The sequence below is a fragment of the Nelumbo lutea genome, chromosome 4 (assembly GCF_056320005.1).
Source record: "Nelumbo lutea isolate HS-2025 chromosome 4, American lotus-T2T, whole genome shotgun sequence".
Taxonomy (NCBI): domain Eukaryota; kingdom Viridiplantae; phylum Streptophyta; class Magnoliopsida; order Proteales; family Nelumbonaceae; genus Nelumbo; species Nelumbo lutea.
In genome coordinates this window covers 90,688,190-90,706,776 of record NC_142687.1, presented here as the reverse complement: position 1 = coordinate 90,706,776, position 18,587 = coordinate 90,688,190, and the positions used below count along the sequence as shown (strand labels likewise).

The window sequence follows — 18,587 nt, the reverse complement described above, 5'->3', positions numbered from 1 at the left end:
CCATCTTTTACTTTCATATTGAAATTTGTCATGAAGATCAGCTCACCAGAAAAGGGATGAACTGTGCAAATAGCAAAAAATAGTTATAATAAGATTTTTCCCTTCTATTGATATTTAAGTGGTAGTATTGTAGTCAGTATAGTTAGTACTAGTAAGATAAGATAAAAACAATAAATAAATAAAGACGATAACAAGAAAAAATTAGTAGCTTTTTTACACGGACAATGATTATCTTGTAAATTACTAGAAACTTACGACGTAACAAGGAAGTCCAGTAGCTCTGGATGATTCTCAATATATTCTGCACAACAATAACTAGAGCCAACCATTTGCTTCAACAATATGCACCAACAATGCACTAAATCTTTCCTTGCCTGTGTTGGACATTCCACAATTAGTTGCATGCCATGAGATCAACTAAACACTTACTCAATAATAGCAAATAGTACTTACTTCCCATCCCAATATGGGTAACTTGAGAACCAGAAGGCCAAAAACATCCTCTTTGCAGATCTCAAATGTAAACTGTGAAATTTGATCCATATTTGGTTCAACTTCCCCATCTCCAGATAGCATTTGCTTCATTGCCAGTATATTCTTGTCAACTTCTTCTAGAGCCTATAGAAATCAAATAAATACACATAACTAATCACATCAATGGCATTTGCACATATGCACCATACGAGCTAAAGAAAAATACCATCCTTGTAACCCTTGCCAAAAGAGTTACTAAATTTCAACAAATACAATTATGGGTGCACGACAATGTCTAACTTTCTGCTAAACTAGTTAGACTATCTTAGCATGACTAAGTAGGTGTGGAGGCATTGATCAAGAAAGAACTATGCTTTGAGATGAAGGTATTTTCTAATTAACATTTAAATGGAGAAAAAAAAAAGAATCATTTGAAATACAAATTCTTGTGAAAGTATTGTCGATCCTTCGAAATATGTGACTTCTTTAAAATACGAATAAAAGGGTTGAGAAGATAAACATCCTCGTGATCGATCGATAAAGAGGTTTGTAACTTGAATTGGCATCAAAGGGGGAAACATTGCCAATCCTTTGACATAGAAATCCATCCTGAACTCAATCAAGAAACTCTTCTAAAGCCTATAGTAATCAAATAAATGCACATAACTAATCACATCCATGGAATTTGCATCAAAGGGGGGAACATTGTCAATCCTTTGGCATACAAATCCATCCTGAACCCAATCAAGAAACTCCGAAAATAAGTGAGAATTCAATTGCGATCATAAATACATTTTACATTTTCTATGAGGATGTTAACCAGTACACCAATATACATAATTCAATTATTAATTAAAAGGACCTAAAGAGGAGAACCCAACGAAAGCATTTAATGTACGAATCACAAGAAGACGTACCCACCAAATTACACCAAAATTCAACTCGACTGGCTGCTAAGTAAAAACCGCATAAGTTAAACTGAGGGACCCAGATATAAAAATTAAAGAAAAAATCAAAAGCAAAATCAGCCCGAGATTGATAGAGATGAATTGGGACCAAGGTCGAGAACTTAGCGAAGACGTCAATCATTGTGAAAATAAAGAGTAATGGAGCAACAGAAACAGTAAAATAAGTGAAAACTATAAATTCGAAATAGAAAACCAACCTTCTCGAGAGCTTTAACTTCGGCAACGGTCTTGGAATCGAGGGCAAGAAGACTCTCTCTTATCGCTTTTACGAGCTCCGATGAGGTCTTGGGCCTCGACGACTTGAAGAAAGAAAACGACATGAAGACCGCCTCCTCTGATCTTCTCTGCAACTCCCCTTCCTCCTCTCGAGCTTTCTCTCTCTTGAACAAAGTCACCTGACCATGCAACTCTATTTCTGACGTTCTGTTATTTCTCGTTGAATTTGGCAAAGTCTTGGATCTGGACTACTGTACAGAAAGTCTGGGCCCAAATAATTTACCACGTGTCACACTCAGGTGAAGAGATCTGCCCATCGGATGGGTACTTCCAAGAGATTAGCGATGCTCAAACAACAACTTGAATTGTTGAACACCAATGAGAGATAAGTGCTAATTTTTACCAATTGCCATATATATGCATGTATTTACATGCTTTGCTTCACGTCCAGACTGCGTATATATGGGCAAATTTAACTAAGTAGGGCTGTTCATAAGAAGACCCAACCCGATCAAACCGATCAATTCGGACCGACCCAACCTGAATTGGTCGGATTTTCTTTAGCACCGATCGGTTTTGAGTTGTAAAAAATCATAAACTGACCCAAATCGAACCGATTTAGTAGTTAGTAGTTAGTTTCTATTTAGTATTTACAACCTACTTAGTTCCTATTTAACTAAGTTGTCTCTATCCTAGTTACAACTTAACCTAATTTCTAGTTTTCTAGTTAGGAATGATATTAATGGTAAGTATTGTAAGACAACTAGACAATGAATTTTTTTAGAAAAGTTTAAAGAAAAGAATCAAAGGATCATAGTTTTTATGGTCGTTTACACCAAATAGGCAACCAATTACAATTAGAATTAGGTGTCATTTTTTACTTAGATTAGAAGGTTTCTTGAAATATACAAATTTTAGTTTTCTTTCTCTAATATAGTTTAACTTTCTATTCTTTTGATAACTTATATTCTAACTTGATCCACCCCTACCAATTTCAGTATTCTTTCTCTAATAGAATTAGGTGTCCTTTTTTACATCAAATTTCAATCTTCTTTTTCCAATCTACCAATTTATTACCATGGTTGAACTTAGAGCCGAAACTGATCCAACCCGACTCAAACTGACTAGGCCGGTTTTGCTTAACACAGGGTCGGTTTCGGTTTCAATTTCAGATAACCCGACCAGGTCGGGTCGGTTGAAAAAATCTCAGTAAACCGACCCAACCTTACCCATGAATAGCGCTACTGAGAATTACTCCCCTAAGCCCTAGCCAGCTTGGTGGAATTTCAAGATATTCCATATCACCTTGTTGCCTAGCTTTTCTGGCTCTTGTATGAGCTATGAATCTATGATATTATAGTCCCTTTCAATCACTTTACAGCTACCCAATTGATTAGGCTGTGGTTGGTTGCAGTCTTGCAGTGCAAATAAATTTGCACTGGTGCAAAATCATGCTAGTGCAAATTATTTGAACGTAAATTTTGACATATTTTGGTTTCAAATTTTTGCGTGTTTTGTTTGATTGCAATACAAATAAAGTAAATTGAGATATGAAGCATAGTAAAGTAAAATCCAAAACAAAATTAAACAAGAACTTACATTTTTTTTTCATTTGCACTCCTATGCATTTATACTAATGCAAATAAAATTGCACTGCAACCAAACACAACCTTAACAACATATTCAATTTCTTCAATCAGTCCCTGTTCCGACCATCTTCTGCTTTTGCATTTGTTGGATATTTGGGAGATTAGAGTAGTATAATCTGTGAAGACTTGGACCCGTTTCAGACCAAAATTTAGAGCCCAATTCAATGCATTTAAAATGGCTCATTGTTCTACTTGTTCTGGGCTGAGAACTTTCAAATGTTTCCCAATTGCTGCAACGACGTTTTTTGTTGGGGATAACACAATGAAGCCAATACCAACCAGAAAATTTTAGGCAAAAGAGTCGTCAACAAAGACAGCATAAGTGCATCTCTAGAGGGTGAAACATTCTGATTCAGTATAGCTTCTAGGTTGATCATGCTAGTGGAACGTGCAGAAGGTTCCTGCATATTCAAAAGAGTCGACAAAGGTCTTTCACTTTCAGCTTTTGGTATCTCTCCTTGATGCCTAATTTACCATTCAGCAAACCATTGTAAATTGTTGAAACCGAAGGGTCTTGAAAAATATAGATGCTATCTCATGTTGTAACCTTCTAAAAAAGTCATTACGGTTTAAATCGCAAAACCGAATTTATGGTTTGATTTCGTTTGAGAATTTTCTAAATTGTGGTTTACGGTTTTGGTTTGGTCCATTGAATTTTATAAACCAAATCAAATCCTAAACTGAAATATATATATATATATATATATATATATATATATATATATATATATATATATATATATATTATATTTAAATGGAATGTGTAAAATTATAAATATATAATGAACTCTTTAGTTTATAATAAAATAATAAATAAAACTTTTAAGTTTTAATTTTTAGGGGAGTTATTTGGACTTTCTAATTGGGTTCAGCCCAAAAGAATCATAGAATCCAAAGTTCCCAAACCGTATTAGAAACCACACCAAACTGCAACAAAATGGTTTGGTTTGGTTTCTATACCAAAATGGTTTAGTTCGGTTTAAAAATTTTTCAAACCGTAATTTATCAATTTGGTCTAAGATCTTCTCCAAACTACACCGAACTGAACCGTGAACACCCCTAGTCATTTCTAATCCTTAAGTCTCCTTCATCAATCTTTTGGTTTAATTATGGTTACCCAAGGATTTCTTGGTACTAGACTCTTTCCATTTTTGCCTGTCCACTATAACTCTCTTTTTTCTTTCTCCAGCTCCTTAATAATCTTGTAAAGCAACAAAATTGTTTGCATTTGATAAGAGGGAATAGCTTGAGCTATTGCTTGAAAAAGAGTGGTTCTGCCTACTTGTGAAAGTGTCTTAACCTACCATGATTCTACTCTATTTTCACTCTTTTGAGAATTTCCTTGTAAGCTTTCCATCATTTGTTGTCGATGGATCCATAGCTTGGAGCCTAAATATTTGTCATTGGGATTCATTTTTTTGATACCCATAATGTTCCTTATAATTCTTTGATGATTCTTTAGGATATTTTCACTACAGAGCATTGTTTATTTTTGAAAATTAACTTGTTGCCCTACCATCTCTCTCAAATTTCTCAATTATTTCTTTCACTTCCTGAACTTGAGTGGGTTCAGCTTTGTGAAATATAAAGCAATCATCCACAAAAGAATAAATGGGTAATTGGAGGAGCATCTTTTGCTATTTTGATACCCTAAATCTGTTTTCTTACTTCAGCATGGAAGGGCATATAAGTTAGAGCTTGCATACCAATGATAAAGAGGTATGGTGGCAGAGGATCACCTTGCCGCAATCCACTTTTAGGTTTAAAATTTTAGTAGGACCATTGATCTAGGAAACCCATCTTTTGAAGCATACTCCTCAAAAATGTTCAATCCATTCGGTCAAAGGATTTGGACATGTAAATCTTGATTGCTACCCATTTCTGTTTGATTTTCCTACCCCTGTATCATAATTGCACTATAACATAAATACATTCAAACATTTCAAATGTCAATAAATATCCTTGTTAGGCCAAATTCAATGTTGGACAGGCCCAGATTGAAGGTTGCATATCCTCTAGTTTAAAAACTGCATATGGTGATATGACTTGATTAATGGAAAGATTAAGGGCTCATTTGGAAGCTTTAATTGAGTTGTTTTTACGTTTTTTGGTAAAATCAAAGCTTCATTAAAGCAAGAGAAACAGAAAACCAGAAAGAAAAAAAAATACTGAGGAAAAAGAAAAGACCAAAAAAATCACAAATTTGTTAGAGGTTGAATAGACTAAAAGATCTATGGGCAATCCTTTAAAAAGGACTTAAGTGGAAGTAATCTGAAATAATTTAATAAGGGTCCATAAGTTAATGATAAATATGACACTGGATAGAACAAATGGTGAAACATTATTCATGTATAGCTGATCCCGTATAGTTTTAGACAAAGATTAGAAGATGAAATGTTTTTTTTTTTTGGTAATTGATGATGAAATGGGATTACATTCATTAATTTCAATGCAAGTATGTATTTTAAAGACTATGTTTGTGTTTTATTATGCAATACGGTTGAGACGCAGAGTAAAATAATTTTTCATTATTCATTTCACTCTTTTATAAGGGACATTATGTTTTTGAATAAACTAAAGGCTGGTATAAGTATTTGGCTGAAACCTAAAAGGCAGATAACTTACCTTAAGCCAATCCACTCGATGTCGAATTAGTCAAAAGGCACCCTTCAGGCTATGTTTGGTTACGTTGCAGTACAATTTTATTTGTACTAGTATAAATGCATGGAAATGCAAATTTAAAAAGTGCAAATTCTTGCTTAATTTTTTTTTTTTTGTATTTTACTTTATTTTGTTTTATGTCTTAATTTACTTCATTTGTACTGCAATCAAACAAAATAAGCTAAAATTTGAAACAAAATAAGTCAGAATTTACACTCAAATCATTTGCACTGCCATGGTTTTGCATCAGAGCAAATTTATTTGCAATGCAACAAAATACAGCCTCAACATCAAATATGCATGGGTTCAACTAAAAAAAAAAGAGAGAAAAAAAAGGCAAGCTCTCTATCTTGTGTGTGAGTGGTCCTTGTGTGTTCCTTGATACTAACCTGCTATCTAAGTCTCGCATAGGCCTACATACAGGGATAAAGTTATTATGGTTGTCAACTGGTCGGGTCTGGGTTGGGTTCAAGCAAAACCTGAACCGATTGACAAGAAATATTAAGGACCCAGAACCAAACCAACCAATTCTTGGGACGGTCGGGTCTGACCCATTGGATGGATACAATATATGGATTGGGTCTCGCATAGGCCTACATACAGGGATAAAGTTATTAGGGTTGTCAATTGGTCAGGTTTGGGTTGGGTTCAAGCAAAACCCGAACCAATCGACAATAAATATTAAGGACCCAAAACCAAATCGACCAATTCTTGGGACGATCGGGTTTGACCCATTGGATGGACCCAATATATGGAGCAGGTCGGGTTTAAGTTAGTTTAGGACTAGATAGAACTAGGGATGGTAGTTTTCCCCATTTCCTTGATCCCTGTGGGGACCTGCCCCAAAATGGGGTGAGGATGGGGATATTTTCCCCCACAAGGATGGGGATTGGGAAATTTTCATCCCTATTGGCTGGGACATGGCAAGGATGGGGAGAGTACTCCCCACCCCGTGGGGCCCTAGATCCCTACCCATGGGGATGCTTCTTATAATGTATGTATATATGTATGTATATTAATATTTTTAAAAATATGGTTGAATATGTTTGAGTATATTTGGATTTTATTTATTTTTGTTTTTTTAAATAAATAAAAAACAAAAACAAAAATGACTGACATTATAAAAAAATCACGGAGAGTGGGGATCCCCATGGGGATGAGGATAGAGATTTTCATAGGGGCGGGGATGGGGAGTGGGGCTCCCCTTCCACATCTTGCCCTATTGCCATTCCTAAATAGAACTGGTTACGAACCAATAATAATCAAGACAGTGTATTAGAAACTAAAACCAGCCCATTGGTACTAGATCTTGGAACCAGAATTGACCCAATCAATTTGGGTCCATCAGGTTGGGCCTGACCCATTAACAGTCCCTAAAAACCATGTGACCTATATGCCTAAAAAAACTAAGGATATTTATCCAAAGTATACATACACATACACTTGTATAATATATCCATTAGTAAAATTAGTATAAATGGTGTGCTTTTATCAAAGAATTGTTTATTTAAGTTTCATATAAGTTATTTTCAATACACTTAGTTCTTGATAATACAATATAAAATGTCATATTTAGTTCATTTTTAATAATGTGTATTAATTTTATTACTTTTCAATTGCAATTTGAAAGCTTTCTTCTTACCTTTCTTAAAGCTTCATGGAGCTACACAAGGGAGATAGCCCAACCTCACTAACCTCGGTGGTAGCAAGATTTGGTCCCAAGTTTCCCCTTGAATCAGCCAAAGAACTTATCAACTTTGCTAGTTGACATCATTTGAATTCAATTTAAATTTGATACAATCAATGACCAGGAAAAGCAAAGCTGTCCAAATGAAATGGCCTCTCCTTTCTCCAAACCTCTTTTCCTACTTTCTCCTTAACTCTCCCTTTTCCCATTCCTATAATTCCCAATTTGTCAAGTCAGCACCCCTCTCTTTCTCTCCCCATTTCTCTCATTTCTCATTCCAATTACCTAAAAGTACTCATAAAATCTCCCTCTCCCCTCCCCCCTTCCCCATTTCCAAAGCCTTGTTAAGCGGTGTACCAACTTTCTCTTGCTCTTTCCTAACTCTCTCTCTCTCTCTCTCTCTCTCTCTCTCTCTCTCACATGCCCATGCACATTCCCAACCACCTAAGCCATCTCCTCTCTTGAAAATTTTCCTAAACTATTTCGCCACCTAAAACTTCCTCTTAAAACATCTCCTAATATTGTCTCTTCCCTCTCCCTATATCTCTTTATTTATTTCTCATCAATGTATAAAAATATTAATGTGTGGCTACTCAACCCAAAGGGAGAAAATGGATGGAATTGCCACCTAAATTTTTAATAATTGGGAATTTAGGGAAACTCAGGATTTTTAAGAAAAATATTTTTCTCATGATGACTCGTTGACTAATGGGATGGAGATTCTCTGAGTTCGGGGACCAAGGTACGATACGGGAAGGTGTTAGGAACCCCTTACATGCATAGTTAAAGAAATGACAACACCAAAGAGAGAATGAATAACTGGTTGAATAAAGCTACAAAGATATAAATTTCTAAATGAAAAGAAAATTAAATAAATGAACTAAGATATATAATTAGTCATGTAGCATGAGGAGGAAATTAAAATTGGGATTAGCAAAATCCTATGTATCAAATTTTATGAACAAATGCTATTAAATTTTAAAATGTAAACCTAGATGAAATGATTTGATTTTTTGTGAGAGAAAAGAACGAAACAAGTTGAATTAAAACTGGAATTTAGGCTACTATTTATGGAGTTGCAATGATGCATGTATGCATGTGATTTTCCTACTGGCTCAGTTTGGAAATAGTACAAATACAAATTTGTAGAGTACAAAATCTTGTATTTTGTATGTATTTGTAGTGTACATATTTGTATTTGTACTCCTTCCAAACTGACCAATACTGCAATAGTGAAAAATGCTGGCACACAATGCAATGGAGACTGAATACTGCGTTAGCTATGCAATAACCGTTGAGTTTTTTCCAACGTAAAGCTGTTCAAATAGCTTGGTGCTTGCACTGTTCAAATAGCACATTGCAACCTTGCATTAAGAATATCTCCCATAAAATAAATCACATAAGTACGGAGATTTTTCCAACGTAAAACTGTAAAAGCTGTTGGAACGGGATTTGCCCTGACTGAAGCCGGACTCATAACCGTTATGTTTATTGGCACGATGTGTTAAACAATAACTAATTAATTAGACCGATAATGCGAAAGTTGGAGGGTTTAACCGACTAAAACAATGGGCTAAGGGAGAGGTGACTAAATGAGCCTAGACTAAGACTTGGGGTCCACTCAAAATAAACTCATTACAGGCTGGAAAATGTGAATGTTGACAATGAAAATCATGCAATTATATTTGAATAAAGGACTAACCAGAATGCTGAATTTATAGGACAAAGATAAAATTAAAAATGAACTAGAACAGATGGAATGGAAATGCCGGAGTAGATGCCTAATGAAACAAGCCAATGATTGTGCATGGGATTGATCTTAAAAATAAATTAATAAAAGGAAACTGGTAAACTACTAATTAGCTTGGATTGAATGAATGATGTGCATTATTCTAAAATTTAAAACAGAAAAATGGTGCTATTGGGTTTTGGTTAAGATGCCTTCAATGCTATCACACCATTAGGTAGATGTCCAATGATACAATGCCGATGTCAAGTATAATGATGAAATGTGCAAGTGTTCTTAATCGGATGAGAAGACTTAAAAAAGAAAATCAATGCATGGACTTATTATCAAAGGGATGGAACTTGAAAATTATTGATGAGCAACTACAAATGTTAGAAAGAGGAAAAAAAAAACAATTGAGCAAAATGATAGAATATAAATTAAGATATTTAACTATGTTATGTTCTTCGGATGGCCAATTGGTCAATCCTATTAAACTACTTCAAAATAAAAAAAACTGATAACAAAAATGATCTTAGAAGAATAGCTAATGTGACCAATATAATGCATACTATCATGGCAAGAATATGTACTAATACCAGCAATAAAGCTACAAAAACTAAAAAATTTAGAGTAGTCTCAGCTAGAATGACAAAGAAAAGGAAGATCAATCCCCATTGTTTACTCCAACCATGTGCATTAGCTACTGTCTTATGAAAATAAGCAAGGTGGGTGTTCACATGGTTGAATACATGGTTTTCAAAACCGGACCAGACCGGATGGTCAGACCAGAAAACTGAGAACCAGTCACCTGTTTTCTCCAAAAACCGGATTTTCCCCCAAGACAGTTGATTTTGGTCAGCAAATTGTTGAACCGAGCGATTAACCGTTCAAACGCTTTTGACCATTTTTTTATTTTTTTGAATTTTTTTTCTATAAGAATAGGCCAAGCGTTCGGTTCGAATGGTCAAACTGTTTGACCTGGTAACTGGACCCCTGACCGGTTCGATCATCGGGTCTATTTTCAAAACCATGGTTGAACATGTGACCCAATTGGTGTAGGATGTTGTTGTGCGGTTGTGGCTCCTTGTTGCACTCCTTTAAATTCAAGCACACTTCAAACTTTATACCATGGATATGAGAATGACTTGGGGATTTCTTTGGTTGTAGTATTGATATGAGGGAACTCTTAGGGACGTTGGGGAGTGAGTGGAGAAGGTTTTGGACGTGGCCAATGCCTATGTGGGGGTGTATTTCCATGGATTAATACCCCCTCCCCCAAGTTAGAATGTCTGTTTGTGTGAGAAATCATGGGTATTTATATAGTTTTGGGGAGAATTGTGTAAGGGAATTGATGTTTGAGATTTGAGTTTGGGAGATCAATGGATGAGGCTTAAAATGTTTTTTGGAGGGAGATCAAATGTGGGAAAGGATTGTCATGACAATCATATGAGAGATTGTCTCAACCAATCAAGAGAATAGATGGAATGTCTTACAAATTTGCTTAAAATGAATATGCCAAGTTTAGGTGATTGACTTGATTGATTAGAGACTTCTTAGTTGGTTAATTTTTAATTTAAAGAATCTATTGTTTTAGAGGTTGGGAAAAAGGTCTGGTGGTGTGGGTAATTAGGTTCCAAGTTTCAATGAAGAAGATTTCAAATGGAGGGCTTGGGTTGAACTTATGTTTGAGTCTGAAGATGGAGGGGTTAACGGTGTTACAACTAGACAATATTGGTATCGTTGGACATGAAATTTCGAGCTTTATGCACCTACAATTTGGATTTCTAATTTCCTATGAGATATGGTTTAGGATCAAAATGACATCGATTGGACAATCAAAATTGGTTTTAACTTCAAGTCTTAAGATGAAGGGATAAAAGGTGCTGAATTTAGGTGATCTTGGTATCGTCGAATTTGGAAATTTGGGCTTTATGTACATATGGTGTTGGATTTCCTAACTTGATGTGAGATAATGTTCATGATCAAAATGATACCTATCAGATGATTGGAACCGGTTTCAGCTTTGGGTTTTATGGTAAATGGGTAAACGATGTTGAATTTGGGTGATCTTGGTATCATCATACTTGAAATTTTAAGCTCTACGTACCTATGGAGTTAATTTTGTTAGCCTATAGGTCCAAAATTTTCTAAAATTTCAAAAATTCCCTAGATCAATTGAAAGGTTAGTTGAAGCATGCTTGAAGCTTGAAGTGCTCAAAAATGGGGTGTCTACAAATTGCCCTTCTTTGTTGGAAGATGATAATCCAAAGAACAAATCTTAAAGGAGACAACTTATTTTTGCGTAGAAGTGCGATGGAATGACTTTTCCTCTTTCAAAATAATGTTGCTTGAAAAACTGTTTTTCATGACAAAAGTATTAGTTGATTGAAAGAATAGTATTGTTTTTTTATTGAAAATGATTCCCCTGGAATCTCATCTTATGGTATGCTCTCATAGTTGTCTATCTCTCTTCCCAAACAGTTCAAAACAATGCTGCTCTTGCAACCTTCACATTAATCTCTTTCTTCTTTGGCACAATAAAACGTAGAAGGATTAAAAAGCAAGATTTTTTTCAAGTGGCCTACTCCACTTGCACCCAAACAATAAAGAGAGCCAATCCTACAACTTTGCATTGGAATAACATAAAATTAGTAAATGGTAGTAATATTCACCGTGGGAACCGCAAATGATAAACTATTAATAAACTTACAATGAAATAATAATAATAATAATAATAATAATAATAATAATAATAATAATAAAAGAAGAAGAAGAAGAAGAAGAAGAAGAAGAAGAAGAAGAAGAATACAATATTGATAAACTATTAATAAAATTGTAATAAAATGTGAATAAAATAATATTAAAATATTAAACACATTAATTATTAAATACTAATAAAATAATATATTAATAATTAATTAATAAGAAAATAATAAAAATTTAATAAAATAACAATACACACACACACACGCACACTAAAGTAGAAAGTGTCATGTTAGATGGCCTCAGCTTTCTCCCTTACCCCAATCGAGAACTCTCAGACCATCTTTGTTTTGGCCTTCCTTGGTTCCTCATGAAGCCACCTCATCACTCCCTTCTCCTTCTCTCATATCGACACCTCAACATGCTTAGCCTAGGTTATGGAATTGCCACATCAGCATGGCAAACTCCTTTTTTTGGCAAAAAATATTGACTTATTTTATCACAATTCACTATTGTGACATAATGAAAACATATCTCTAAAGATTTATATCCTTTTCTAACTCTTCTTACCTTTCCATCTTCCTTTTCACCGTTTTTCAATCTATTCACGTTTCACTATCCTTCCCTAACTCTTTGTGCCTTCCCATCTTCCCTTTCATTGTTCTTCACTGTGTTGTCTACAAATTCATTTTTTTCTCTCTTCATTAGAAACCGAAGCCGATGATCTATTTGGATTTGTTTGGAATAGGTAAGAGATGTTTGTTCATTCACCATTTCTATGCCCTTGTTTTCTCTGCTCCACCTTCCTAACATTAACTCACGTTTTGGTTGAAACCAGAGCTGGTTGAACATCCGAATTTTAGCCTTCATTCGTTTTGGGGTGAATTGGATAGAAACAATCATTGGAGAAGGGCCCCCAATGTTGGTTTTTGTCTGATCGGATTCTCACTCATCGGTTCTTTTATTTTGGCGTCGGTTTTTCAATCTCATTTTTTTTCATTCTCAGGTATTTCTCACCATTTTTGAAATTCAGACACTTTTTTTTCACTATCCGACTTCTTTGGCAACTTTTCTGATTGTGTTTCTGGGGTCAACAGGATAGAAACAATCTCTAGAGAAGGGACCCCAACATCGATTTTCGTCACAATATTGAGTGACACTGTTAATATCTATTATAAATATATTAAGCTGAAATGTGTATGTAAGAAGGCATGAGGATGAGGGAAGTGGAATCTAACAGTATTTTTTCCTTTTTTCTTACAAATTACAAGAATGCCACTCTCTCTCTTTCTCTCTCTCTCTCTCTCTCTCTCTTTTTTCTTACAAATTACAAGAATGCCATCTCCCTCTCTCTCCTTATAAATTACAAGAATGCCACTTTCTCTCCAACTGAGGGAGACCTCAGCTCGGTATCTCGGCCGTTAGGGGACCTACAATCAAAGGTAGTCGAGTTTGAATTGAGTCGAGCTTGAACTTCTGAGCTCAAGCTCAAGTCTCTAATTCAAATCAAGTTCGAGCTAGATGACACCTCGACCACTGAGGGAGACCTCGGCTTGGCACCTTGGTCACTAAGGGAGATCTTGGTTCAACACCTCGATAACTGAGGGAGACCCCAGCTTAGCACCTTGTCAACTAAGGGAGAACTTAGCTCGGCACTTGCCTGTTAGGGAAACCTTAGCTCAACACTTAAGCAGCTGAGGGAGACCTCGGTTTGGCACCTTGGCAATTGAGGGAGACCTCGACTGCTTGAGAGACATGCAATCAAAGGTACCCGAGCTCGAACTTCTGAGCTTTTGACTCGAGCTCGAGCTCGAGCTCAAGTCTCTAATTCAAATCGACCTCGAGCCTAATAGTTTATGAGTGAGCCCCTGCAATGCAGGGCCCCTTCCGCTAGTTCATTGATTAAGAAGATTAGATAAACGAGTTCGATACAGAACAAGCTTGTAAAATCCTACCTTGTCCATTTAACTTAAGTGATGTGGCTTAAGTTAAACAGATTAGATTCAATATGGATAAGAGTGTATGTTGACCCATATCCATTCTGCTACTAATCACGGTATTAATTAGCATTTAATAAATTATTAATTACTATTATTACGGGTTAATAATTACTATTTTTTACACTTATACAATTAGATAATTAAATAATTAATTATTCTATTACTTAAGTTAACACTTTTAATAATGTTAGCATTTACTATTAATTATTAATACTATTAATAAATTAATGTTGTTTATAATTACGGGTTAATAATTATTGTTTATTAAATTTATAGTAAAATAATTAAATTATTAATTATTAATTATCACTATTAATATCGTTAATATTTATTGTTAATTAATTAATTTTGTTAATATATTACCAAATAAATATGGTTATTAATAATTACCAATTATTTTTATTAATAAATACCATTAATTAAATATAGTTAATATATTACCAAATGCATTTTTATTAATAATTACCATTAATAATTATCAAATATTGTTAATAAGTATAATTAGCGATAATAATTACTATTATTAATAATTAGTTTTATTTTTTAATCATTGTAGTTATTTTTGTAATTTTTAGTTAATTAAGAGTAAAAATTATTGAAAATTAACATTACTATTTATATTAAAAGTAAGAATATGAATTCACACAAAAATAGTATTACTGAGTTAATTCTAGTTGTGTTTTAATTATTAATCTTTTCTTCTCAATATTATCGAAAATATTCAATAATCTAATGTTATTTTCCTTGAATTATTTACCAGTAAGAAAATTTCCAGAAATTACCAATAATTTTTTTATTGGAAAATTATCAGTAATTTTTGAAAATTACCAGAAATTATCAATAAATTGTTAATATTATTAGTAATTTCCAAAAATTAAATGTAGATATTCAAAATTACAAAAAAAAAATACTATAAATTGTCATGAATTAGCAATACTTAAAAAATAAAATATTGATAATTGCCATAAATTATTTGTCATTTTGAGTAGATATTAATTTATTTTTATTTCCCTTGGATTATTTTTTGGTAAATTATCACTAATTATTCAAAATTACTAGAAATTAAGTGTAGCAATTCATAATTACCAAAAATTGCCATTGACTTTCAATATACCAGGAAAATAATAAAATTACTGGTAATTCTTTGTTTATCAGAAAAATAACAAAAATTACTAGACATTACCAAAAATTTGAGTAATTTTGAAAAGTACCAGAAATTATCAATAATTTGTTAATTGAAAATTATTAGTAATTTTTGAAAATCAACAGAAATTACCATTAAATTGTTAATATTATTAGTAATTGCCAAAAATTACTAGAAATTGTTAGAATGCAAAACTTACTAGAATTATGGGTAATTCACATTATTTGTCATTTTGAAAAAAGTTACCAAAAATTAAGTGTACATATTCAAAATTACAATAAATTACCACTAACTCTCACTTTGCCAAAAAATAATAAAATTACTAGAAATTAATAATAAAGCCTTGGTAGTCTAGCCCAATTTGAACCTGCCCAACATTTTATGATATATACATCTACATATTATCAATACATTCTACTTGGATATTGGGCTACAAAACTCAACATTCCTAATCCCAAGCCCAACTCAAGATGTTAGGTTAAGCTCGGGTTGGGCCTAGGTTAGTAAATTAAGGCTTAAGCTTGGGTTGGTAAACTTGGGCATTGGTTTGTTAACTATTCATAATTATTGTCATTCTATTATCAGTCAGTTATCAGTAATTATTGAAAAGTACCAATAATTTTTTTGGAACCAACCTAGGCCCAACCTGAGCTTAATCCAACGTCTCAAGTTTGGCTTGGGCTTGGGTGTGTTTAGCTTTATAGCCCAATTTCCAAGTAGAATAGATTGATAATATGTAGATATGCATATCATAAAATGTTGGGTAGGCTCAAATTGGGTTAGGTCGAGTTGGGCTACTTGATACATCAATCTAAGCCCAACCTAGGTTCAGGTTAGGTATGACTTTTCTGGCCCAAGCCTAGTTTAAAGTTCAAAAACTCAAATCTAACATGTAAAAGCGCTTCAATTGAGCCAGATCCAGCCTATGTTGGTCCCATCCAAATTGGGCTCCTAGCTCCTTTTACCTCAAATTCTTCTAACAAAGCCCATGATTCTCATGGGTCCCCATTAGTATTCATAAATGAATACAAAAAAAAATCGGTTGATTCTGGCTCCAACTCTTGGACTAGAATCGAACTACAATTCCCGTATAAGCCAAATTCCCATCTAAGCCAAACATGCGTTGAAAATGTGTAGTTTCAGTTTTGATTATAGATGAATGGACCCTTGAATTTGTAAAATTTGATTTGATTCTATCTGTTTGTAGTAGGGGTGCAAGTCGGGTGGGTTGTGCCAGATTTATGGTCAACCCAGGCTTGGCCCTAAAATTTGGGTTAAGGCCCAAGTTTGAGATCAAGCCCGATTTTCCCGGTCCAAGCCCAAGCTACATTGTAATTTGATGCACCCCTACTTTGCAGCGCACAACTTATGTTGAGTCATAGCCGTGAGCTGGCGTCGGCGCGTCGCTTGCATGCCTCGTGTCGGGACGAGGGCACTCACCGACTCACATTCCCAACTCGGTTTGATAGGTACCCATTCCAATTTCGAACAGTCCCAATCCTTGGTTCGCATCAATCCGTCACCACCCACAGCTCGCGAACATTGTCTATCAATGCCGATTAAACAGTCAGATCAAACTAGATTCTCATATTAGGTAACATACAATAATCCGGCCATCCGGGATAACTCGTAAACGCAACATCATCGCTTTCACCTCCTTCTCATTCTTCTCCGTCTGGTTTTCCGGAGGATTTCATTGTTGCCCATCTCTGCAATTCCATTATTTATTAATACTTTTTTTATTTACATTCATTTATTTCCTGTAATGAGAGGCCATGATTTGATAAACACGGTTCTTCCCGACGAATTGATCATCGAGATCTTCAATCATCTCGACGGCTCGAAGTTAAGCTGCGACGCCTGCTCTCTCGTCTGCAAGAGATGGCTCAGACTAGATAGATCCAGTCGCCGAACAGTGCGAATTGAAGCCTCAGGTAATCCCGACGTGGTAGCGAACCTCTTGGTTCGCCAATTCGTCAACATCGAAAACGTTTACATTGACGAAAGGTTGCCGGTTTCGTTGCCGCTCCAGTTTGGGTACTCGACACGGCCAGGATTGGCCCGGCCGCCTACCGTAAGTTCTTTTGGTCGTTGAATTGTTATGAATTGGTACTTTTATGGTGAGTTGTTGCGATTTCTTTTCCAGTTAAACAAACGAAAAATGTTATGCTTCTGTTGGATGGTTAATGTAGATAGTGGTAAGGCATTGTAAATATAGAATTCAATGTAATAAGCACGAACAAGATGGAATTGTTTAAATGATCGATAGAATATTGTTTTATGGCACGTAAATGTTAAAACTAGTAAATGGGTTGAATTCTTAGTTTCTGCCGGCACGTCAGGTGTTACGGTCTCATATCCCACACATTATTGCATTTCCCTTGCAGCCAAGGTCGTGAATCTCCTTGTGCAAGGGAACATTAGGATGCTATCGCCCCCCCTCGGGGTGTTAATGGTAATTAATATAACTACTTGCACGACTTTCGTCTTTAGTGCCAATATATAAATATATAACTAATTGCACGTATACTCATCATGATCATCATACATATAACTACAGCTTAACCAACTTTCACAACCTGCCTCCCATATTGATCATCATACATATTTAGGTATACTCATCATGTTTGATAGTTACATACAAGTGATGGCAGAATGTAGAGTCTTTCCATTATGTCTAGGCATCTTTAAAATTCCTCCATTGACGATGGTAATAATGGTTGGTGCAGAATGGACTTGCAAAATAAGAAAAAGAAAATAAAAAATATAAGAATTAACACCTAGGTTTCTCTAAGAATCAGCACCTAATAGCTTCTTGATAGAATTAGCACCATAGAAAAAATTAGAGTTACTCCAACAGTATAAGTACAATCTCAAACTTTATTATCTGATATTAAAAGGAGAGGGCCTTTGATGCTTTTGTAGTAAAAGAGGGAAAGATTGGCCAACTCTTCTAGTTTTCCTACTTTGAAATCATCTAAGAAATACAAGCAGCTTTATGCTGAGTGAGAGGTGATTAGACCACAATTGGATGGTGTTGAGTTTGATCAACTTGCTAGACCTTTGTATGACGTATGAGAGGGAGTTTGAGGAGGGTGAGGTCTGGCAGAGCAGGAGCTCAAATGTTATAAGGCCCTGTGCCCCAGTGGATTCCCTGTGGGTTTATATACCATATGATGGGAAATAATAAGGGGTGATCTCCTGGGAGTCGTGAGGGGTTTCCAGGTGAATGCTCTGCTATCTCAAGGTGCCGAGTCCAATTTTGTATCACTAATTCCCAACGCTGTTGGTGCTTCCGACCTCAAAGATTTCTGGTCCATTAGTCTCATTGGAAACTTTCATAAAATCATTTCCAA

At 34.9% G+C, this 18,587-nt stretch overlaps 2 protein-coding genes across 10 annotated transcripts in view; one reads left to right on the top strand and one right to left on the bottom strand.

The window, feature by feature from the left end:
* LOC148861740 (uncharacterized) overlaps positions 1-1,774 on the bottom strand; it is a 30,202-nt gene extending 28,428 nt beyond the window's left edge. For both annotated transcript variants that reach the window (XM_088940881.1, XM_088940882.1), the window contains exons 1-3: positions 1,640-1,774; positions 454-618; positions 256-374 (exon numbers count right to left, since the gene is read on the bottom strand). In XM_088940881.1, coding sequence (XP_088797007.1) covers positions 256-374; positions 454-618; positions 1,640-1,762 — 407 coding nt within the window. In that variant the 5' untranslated portion in view covers positions 1,763-1,774. The remainder of the gene's footprint in view (positions 1-255; positions 375-453; positions 619-1,639) is intronic.
* Positions 1,775-16,594: 14,820 nt separating this feature from the next.
* The window catches only part of LOC148861739 (F-box/RNI-like superfamily protein), an 88,484-nt gene continuing 86,491 nt past the window's right edge, over positions 16,595-18,587 (top strand). For 5 of the 8 annotated variants that reach the window (XR_016095006.1, XR_016095007.1, XR_016095002.1 and 2 more), the window contains exon 1: positions 16,723-17,305. Coding sequence is in view for 2 of the 8 variants with exons in the window: in XM_088941650.1 (XP_088797776.1) it covers positions 16,997-17,305 (309 nt within the window). In the remaining 6 variants the exon portion in view is untranslated. Of the gene's footprint in view, positions 17,306-18,587 lie in introns of all 8 variants that reach the window. The other 3 variants (XM_088941649.1, XR_016095005.1, XR_016095001.1) reach the window with 3 other exon arrangements.